This window comes from Tachypleus tridentatus, chromosome 2 (assembly GCF_004210375.1).
Source record: "Tachypleus tridentatus isolate NWPU-2018 chromosome 2, ASM421037v1, whole genome shotgun sequence".
Lineage (NCBI taxonomy): Eukaryota > Metazoa > Arthropoda > Merostomata > Xiphosura > Limulidae > Tachypleus > Tachypleus tridentatus.
This window is the reverse complement of record NC_134826.1, coordinates 69194351-69203067: the sequence shown is the minus strand read 5'-3', so window position 1 is coordinate 69203067 and position 8717 is coordinate 69194351. Positions and strand designations below refer to the sequence as shown.

General features: G+C 39.3%; 1 protein-coding gene across 1 annotated transcript; it reads left to right on the top strand.

Annotated features, from left to right (window-relative positions):
* LOC143245524 (zinc finger MYM-type protein 1-like) lies at positions 1 to 1234 on the top strand. Its single transcript, XM_076491887.1, has 3 exons — positions 1 to 402; positions 713 to 793; positions 1049 to 1234. The coding sequence occupies exons 1-3, from the start codon at positions 1 to 3 to the stop codon at positions 1232 to 1234; spliced, it is 669 nt and encodes a 222-aa protein (XP_076348002.1).
* Positions 1235 to 8717: the final 7483 nt, after the last annotated feature.

The window sequence follows — 8717 nt, the reverse complement described above, 5'->3', positions numbered from 1 at the left end:
ATGCAAGCCTGGGCAGAGTTTAAATTGCAGAAAACAAAGGGTGCAAGGATTCAACATGCTCTCGATGCAAGCCATGCTAAAACTGTGGAGGAAAGCCAACATTACATAAGAGCCATGATAGATGCACTGCTCTACACAGCCTGCCAGAATAAAGCCCAGAGAGGTCACAGGGAAGGTAGTCAGTCAGATAACAGGGGAAATTTCCTGGAACTTCTTGACATGATTTCCAGGTATGATGAAATCGTGAAGAACAAGCTGAGTGGTCCTGACAATGCCAAGTACATGCACCATGATATCAAAAGTGAACTGCTTGACATCATAGCCGGAATGATCAGGAAGAATATCAGCAAAGAGGTCATGGAAACTGAGCATTTTGCTCTAATAGTGGATGAAACAAAGGATGTGAGCAAACAAGAACAGCTGTCCATTGTGGTAAGGTACCTCCACCAACAGAGCCTTCACGAGGAGTTCCTGGACTTCACAGCTGCTGAGGGTCTGGATGCAGATTCATTGCTCAAAAAAATCATGGGGACTCTGGCTAAATGTGGTATTGATCATAATTCCTGCATTGGCCAGTGCTATTATGGAGCTGCAGTCATGTCAGGCACATCAGTGGCATACAGGAGAGGTTCAGAAGTCTCAGGTTATGTATGTCCACTGCTATGAACACAGGCTCAACCTTGTGCTAGTTGATTGTGTGCACAATGTCCAGGCTGCAGCAGAGTTCTTTGTGACAATTCAGAAGCTGTACAAATTATTCTCTACATCGGTTGTGCATGAAGAATTTCTGAAGGTATAGAAGGAGCTTGAACCCGTGAACCAGCACATAGAGTTGAAGGGACAATCAAACAGAAGATGGGCCTGCCAACATGCTGCTTGTCTGGCTGTGAAAAGAACCCTCCCTGCCATTGTGACAACCCTAAAGCGTCTTGTGGAGGGGAACAATGTCCACAGAGCCACTGAATCAAAGGGCCTGTGCATCCTCCTAGATCAGCAGTTCGTAACCAGTCTAGTGGCCATATAAAAACTACTGCTGATGACAAAACAGCTATCAGACCACCTCCAGTCACCTGACCTGCAGCTGGCCTTTAAAGAGGACCTAGTACAATCTGTCATCTCTGGTCTCTCAGAAATGAGAATTGAAGCAGCATTGAAAGACTTGAAAGAGTCTGCTGAGGATATATGTAAGAAACTGGGAATATGCACTGAGACGATGCATCAAGGTGGACAGTGATCTCCCCAGACACCTGGACGAATTCATAATCACATCTAGTACTGGCCAAAGAGATGAACCAACACCAGATGCCAGAAGTGTACCTTCTATTCCATCATAGACAGGATGCTCAACGAGCTGAATAGAAGTTTCTCCTCTGATGCCTGCAGTGTTCTGATGGGTACAACTGCATTGAGCCCCAAACACTCTACATTTCTGGACAAGCAAGCACTCTTAGGAATGGCAGCAAACTATGGTGTGGCAGAGGATGACCTCGCAGTGGAGGTCCACCAGTTGAACTGGCTAATTGCCAGGAAGAAAGATAAGGGCATTGGAGCTTGCAACCATGCTGGAGTCATAAAAGAATGCCTTCATGGATCTCCACAAACTTGTATGCATCGCTGTGACCATGCCTGTCACTTCAGCTGCTTGTGAGAGACGTTTCTCATGCCTGAAGCTTCTCAAGACGTACTTGCGCAACAGCAGTGGTAACAACCGCACCAGCAACCTTGCTGTCACATCAGTAAACTCCAGGAGGGCAAAACAACTCGATATTGATACTATTATAGACACATTTGCTGCCAAATGTTCAAACTAAGCTAGTCTTTATTTTCTTTATTATTATCCTTAGGTGGAATTTAGGTGAGCTTCCTCTTTTACATATAGGCATATTTTCATAAACACATTATTTCCAGTTTGTAATAATGAATTATTAATCAGAGTATGAGTTTGCAATGAAAATTGCATTGAAAACGCAGTTCAAAATAGCACACTTTTCTGAAATGTACCTTGGTATTTACATCATTATAATTTACCATTTATACTTCATATTGATGGCATTTTGGGAAGCCCCTCCACAGTTTACCTCAGCCCCCCCCCCCCAACGAAAATATCCTGGCGCCGCCACTGCTATATATCTCTCAAGATGTGCTATCTTGGACGCCACAAGTTCAGGAACTAACTAGAGGTTTATGTTTTCTTTTTGCTAAACATTGCTGACATTAGATACTGTAAATAATACCTTAATTAAAACTGTTATGGTAACAATAACACTAAATTTTTCCCATTTGCGGCTTTGTATGTGTGTGTTTTTCTTATAGAAAAGCTACATTGGGCTATATGATGAATCCACCGAGGGAACTCGAACCCCTAATTTTAGCATTGTAAATCCGTAGACTTACCGCTGTACCAATGGGGGATTGTCTATTTACAACAAGATATCTCCTGCTAATGATGCTAAGTCTATACCATCTTTATTTAGGTGCTCACAGGACATCATAGTTGAGCAGTAACAAGTTAAGATGACACGAAAAGGTTTGTAATTACTGACCCAGGACACATCGACTTATTATAGAATTTTATTTCTGGTTCTTCCATTGACCTCTGAAACTCGTGCAACAAGCGCTCACGCTTTGATGATTTGTAGAATAGTAAATATATGTCTTTGATACGAAGAACACTCTTCACAGACACGATTTTATTTCTACCACTGTTTAAGGCTATAGATAAAAGTTTGGTTTTACCATGTACGTAAGGAATTTTTCTTCCCGCTTTCTCTGAAAATCATTTTATCACACCACTTGTTGTTTCTAAAACATTGACGACACCATTGAAAGCACAGGAAGTTATTTTCTTGTAACCCAGGTTCTTTTTCATAAGCCTCTATCAAGTAAACTCATAATGGTTACAAAATCAGTGGTTATTAGATCGGTAATCTTCAAGAATGTTTATTTTACTTCACCACAGTCAATCATGTAGTCAGTCAGATTTCACAACTGGCTCATATTGTTAATAACTGACGATTCAACATCCATTATAGGGTGACATTTGTCATTAAATCTCATCAAAATCATCTAAAACTTCAGAAATACTGGTCAGGAGTATGCAAACTGTGGTTTTGCTTACATTTAATCAACCGATCGCTCTGATTTTCCACCCATTGTTTCAGAAAGTCGTCTTGTAGCATAAGAAGATGAGACACAAAATGTTCGTACTTTGTAGAGCATGGGGTTTTTCTTTTGCTAAGTAGTAGACATTTTGTACCCTGGCATAACGTGTATTTATTGTTTGTTTGTTTTGAATTTCGCGCAAAGCTACACAAGGTCTAGTCGTCCCTAATTTAGCAGTGTGAGGCTAGAGAGAATGCTAGTCATCACCACCACCTGCCAACTCTTGGGCTACTCTTTTACCAACGAATAGTGAGACTTACTCTCACATTATAATGCCCACACGGCTGAAAGGGCAAGCATGTTTGGTATGACGGGAATTCGAACCCACGACTCTCAAATTGCTAGGTGAGCGCCCTAACCACTTGACCATTTCCAGAGTCGACTATTGAACAAGTAAAGCTGTAACCAGTCTTTTAAGACCCACCATCACGAACTTTATGTACAACTTAAGCATGTTTCTTGGATTTAGAATGTTTGTCGAGTTTCTAGTTGCTTTTCGAAAGTTAATAAACGGAGTTATTATGAAAACACCACCAACATCTAAATCAGTTTTCAAAAGGTCTCGGTAGTATTTACAAAGCACCCCTCCAAATGATGTTTCATGAAAGTAACCATTCATTTTCTATTTCCATCACTTCTGGTATTTAACCAAAGTTGATTAAGGTGATGAAGAAGTTACGGCAACAGGAAGGGTTGACTCACACAGGTTTTCCTCTAAGATTCGTTTGTACTTTGTACCATGCATCTTCCTCTCAGTCCTGACAACCTTCCAGTCCCTGATGATGAGAAATATCCCTCTAATACGATGCCGCCACCATGTTTGACAGGTGGGATGGTGTTGACTGGGTGATGCCCTATGTTACGTTTGCCCCAGACATAACACTTTGAATTTAGACCATAAAACTCAATATTTTCTATGTCTGACCACATGACCTTTTGCCTTATGTCTAAAACATGTCTTACATGCTTTGTCACAAACTCCATACGAGTATCAAGACGATTATTTTTCAGTGATGGCTTTTTTCTTGCCACTCACCCATACTGGCCAACTTTGTGTTGGTATTGGTATGTTGTCGATGTAAGAACATTGACTCTAATCTCAGACATGGAACTTTGCAAATCTTTCAAAGTCACCGTTGGTTTCATGATTGCATCCCTAACCAGTTTCATTCTTGTATGGCTGTTTACTTTGGAAGATGGCCTAATCTGGATGGTATAAAGAACATTCAACTTCTTAATGATGAACTTCACTGTACTCAAAGTAATAATCAGGAACTTTTAAATTTACTTGTAACATCCTCTTGTTCTGTACTTCTCTACCATTTCATTCCAGACTTGTTTAAAAAGATCCTTGGTCTTCATGGTTGGTATGTCGTATCACTATGTGAGTTGTGGCTTGAACAGATGTATTTAATCTGAAGTCATGCTAAATCACTTTGATTACACGCTGACAGAGACCATTACACTAATTTTGTGACTTTTAAAACTAGCCCAATATGGCCAGGTAGTTAAGGTACTCGACTCGTAATCTGAGGGTGGCGGGTTTGAATCCCCGTCACCCCAAACATGCTCGCCCCTGCAGCCGTGGGGACGTTATAGTGTCACAGTCAATCCCATTATTCGTTGATAAAAGAGTAGCCCAAGAGTTGGTGGCGGGTGGTGATGACTAGCTGCCTTCTCTCTAGTCTTACACTGCTAAATTAGGGACGGCTTGCTTTGCGCGAAATTTAAAAACAAACAAACAAAATGTGCAAACTTTGCAGAGAGTGAATATTGTAGCAAGGAAATTAATGACTGTTAGACTCAATTTAGACAAAGTTCCCAGTGAAGCTTGCTACCGATGGTTCAGTGGTAAGATAAATGTAGAGGTTTGGTCGTTGCAGTGAGTATCACGTAAGTAGCCCATTGTGCAGCTTTGTGCTTAAATAAAATATTAAACAAATTGTAAAATATAATCACACCCCGACGTTTCAACGACTACCAGTCACTTTTAGAAATATATGCCAACAAATGACACGTTGTAAATATTTTAGTGTTGTTGTTTTTTTTTTTTGGGGGGGGGGTTGTTTGAAGTTAAGTTCAAAGTTACACCAAGGGTATCGAAAGCCGGTTTCTAACATTGTAATTCTGCAAACATACTACTGTGCCACTGGGGGCCAAAAATATTTTAGGAAAATAAATTAGGTTTCTATTTTTTACAGAAGACTGTCCGACTGTATTACTATTCACTAAATGACTGTCGTTTTAAGCATTGTGCCAACATCCGAGAAATTCACGTCTGTTACTGTTTCAGAAGATGTCGATATTTTAAATTTTGTTCCAAACAGTATTATTATCGGCAAGAACAGTACAGACTCCAAAATTCCTGAAGAGAAGAGGAGAAGAGATGTAGACAGGTTAGTTGTGAGTGAAGTTTTTGTTTTTTTCAAGTTTGTATGTTTTATAGTAAAGACAAATTGGGTTATCTGTTGTGTCCATCGTGGGGAATGGAACCCTGGATGTTGGCGTTCCCGTATCTGTTGACTTGATTGAATCTCAACGACAAATGTCTAGCCAACTTTAGTCACTGTTTACAGTTATTTAACACTTTTAGGGTATAGTAGCAGATTTCGTAAATTAGTTGAAAAGGTTTCTGTATATCATAATTAACTTGCACCATACTTTTAACGACACCAACTTTGAAGGGTTTGTTGCAAAATTACATGACAGTTTTAAACTATTAGTTCTGCGCACGTTCATAACGTTTATGCTATTGTTTTAGAACTTGTAGACCCGGCGTGGCCAGGTGGTTAAGGCATTCGACTCGTAATCCAAGGGTCGCGGGTTCAAATTCCCGTCACACCAAACATGCTTGCCCTTTCATCCGTGGGGGCGTTATAATGTAACTGTCAATCCCATTATGCGTTGGTAATAGAGTAGGCGGTGGATGATGATGATTAATTGCCTTTCCTCTAGTTTTACACTGCTAAATTAGGAACGGCTTGTGCAGATAGCCCTCGTGTAGCTTTACACGAAATTCAAAAACAAACAAACACAACTTGTAAACAATGATGAGATAATTTTAATATCGACGAGAATTGTTAGCTGAAGCTATATAAAACTTGTATATTTTATTTATATTGTTAGATTTACACTTTTAAGAACGTTTCTGTCACTATCTTTCTCTGTGTTTGGTTTTGACTTCGCACAAAGCTACACGAGAGCTATCTGCGCTAACTATCCCTAATTTAGCAGTGTAAGACAGAGGAAATGCAGCTAGTCATCCCCACCCACAGCCAACTCTTGGGCTACTCTTTCACCAACGAATAGTGAAATTGGCCGCACATTATAACGTTCCCACAGCTGTAAAGGCGAGTATGTTTGGTGTGACGTAGATTCGAACCCGCGACCCTTGGATTACAAGTCAAGTGCCTTAACTACCTGGCTACGCCAGACCACCTTTCTCTATAAGTGGCATGTTTTCATTCATTTCTTTACTAAACGGTTTTCATCCACAGAAAGACGTCCTGCACGTGACTCAGTTATAATTAGCTGAAATGCCACCCTACGAGACGCTCTTTCTGTTAATATTTACTTGTGAGCATTTTCTAAAAAGGAATTTTCTGAGAAATTCTGCATGGAAAAAAGTGTTCTGATTGTGGTGATATAAACCGTAATGTGTTTATATATTACTCAATAAATATTTTAAAGTTTGTTTGTTTTTGTTTTGTTTTTTTTGGAATTTCGCACAATGCTACTCGAGGGCTATCTATGCTAGCCGTCCCTAATTTAGCAGTGTAAGACTAGAGGGAAGGCAGCTAGTCATCACCACCCACCGCCAACTCTTGGGCTACTCTTTTACCAACGAAAAGTGGGATTGATGGTCACATTATAACGCCCCCACGGCTGTGAGGGCGTGAGTCGGTTAGCCAAAATATTTTAAAGAACTTCACTTTTCAGTACTACATTTAAAAATTACATAAAGATATAACCAAATCCTCAAATACAGTCCTCGTGAATGTGGTGTTATTGTTGTGAGGACAGTAGTTTTATTTAAAGTTGTGTTCTATTATAAAGATATAGTTCTGGAAAATACTGTAGTTATTTTTCTAATTACCTGAATCTCGAAAACCCACAATTTGAATTTTTTTTTTATTTTTGTTTGTGGTTCCTTTAAATAGGTAGCGTTACATTATAATTGTTATTTCAGTCACATGAGATAGGGTCTGGCATGGCCTAGCGCGTTAAGGCGTGCGCTTCGTAATCTGAGGGCCGCGGGTTCGCGCCCGAGTCGCGTCAAACATGCTCGCCCTCCCAGCCGTGGGAGCGTTATAATGTGACAGTCAATCCCACTATTCGTTGGTAAAAGAGTAGCCCAAGAGTTGGCGGTGGGTGGTGATGACTAGCTGCCTTCCCTCTAGTCTTACACTGCAAAATTAGGGACGGCTAGCACAGATAGCCCTCGAGTAGCTTTGTGCGAAATTCAAAACAAACAAACAAACACATGAGATAAGGAAAGGATATACGCGTTATGGCATTTAGAGTAAGATAGGTGGATCTGATATATTATTAAATAATAAACAACACGTGATGTGAATCAGAAACATTTATTAAGTAGTACGAAAATCACCCAGTTACGTGCCTTTCCCTTATAAAGTATGCATAATTCTACGAACTTACGTCAACCACATATCCAGTACAGACTAACGCTTTCACCCAGTAGTAGGGCTCGTAAAACTTATTGTAATCGAGGCGGTTTTCATACCACCATATTTTATAAATAACGACTGTTATGGTATAAACTAAGTTATAATGGTTATGAATTTTATTCACGTCACTGACAAATTATATTTTGGGGAGTTAGGATTATTAACTTAAATGGCTAAAAATTAAAATTCAATCGACGTAAGGAAGTCTGGTATCGAACACAATGCCTCGTAAGAAGTCGTGTCAACATACTCTCTTTACGGTTAAAATAATTTAAACCTTTCTTACTTAAAATCAGCGCATGACCAAAAAGTTTTACGCCACATGTTCTGATGTATTTGAAGTTGTTTTTTAACGTAAGACCATTTATGCAGCCAGATCCCGCTCAAACGGTTGTTTGATTACTGACAGCGTTGAGTGATTTCCAACAAATATCCTTATTCCAATTTTTACTTCTGATACAAAAATTTGAACATTAATATATGGAGATCACGTCCAAGTTATGCACGTAAAAGAAAGAAAAGAAAAGAAAAACAAACAAACAAACAAGGAGGTTACACATTCACTTTTCAAGTTAGTGATTTATCAATTATACTTCCACGCATGCGCATTCGAGTAAATTACAACAAACTCTTGCTGAAAGTTGTTAATAAGGACAATATAAGGTAACAATCTAATACTTTACACCTTGTAGAGGTTTTAGTGTTATTGTTCTAAATATTTCTTAAACTAAAAAAATACAAATGTTTTACATAATTTCTTTAAAAATGAGTCGCTTATGAATCCCAAATAAAGTATTGAATTTTTAAGAACACCAATAGAAAATGGTGTCACCATAGTCCAAATGAAAACAAACATACAAGACTATC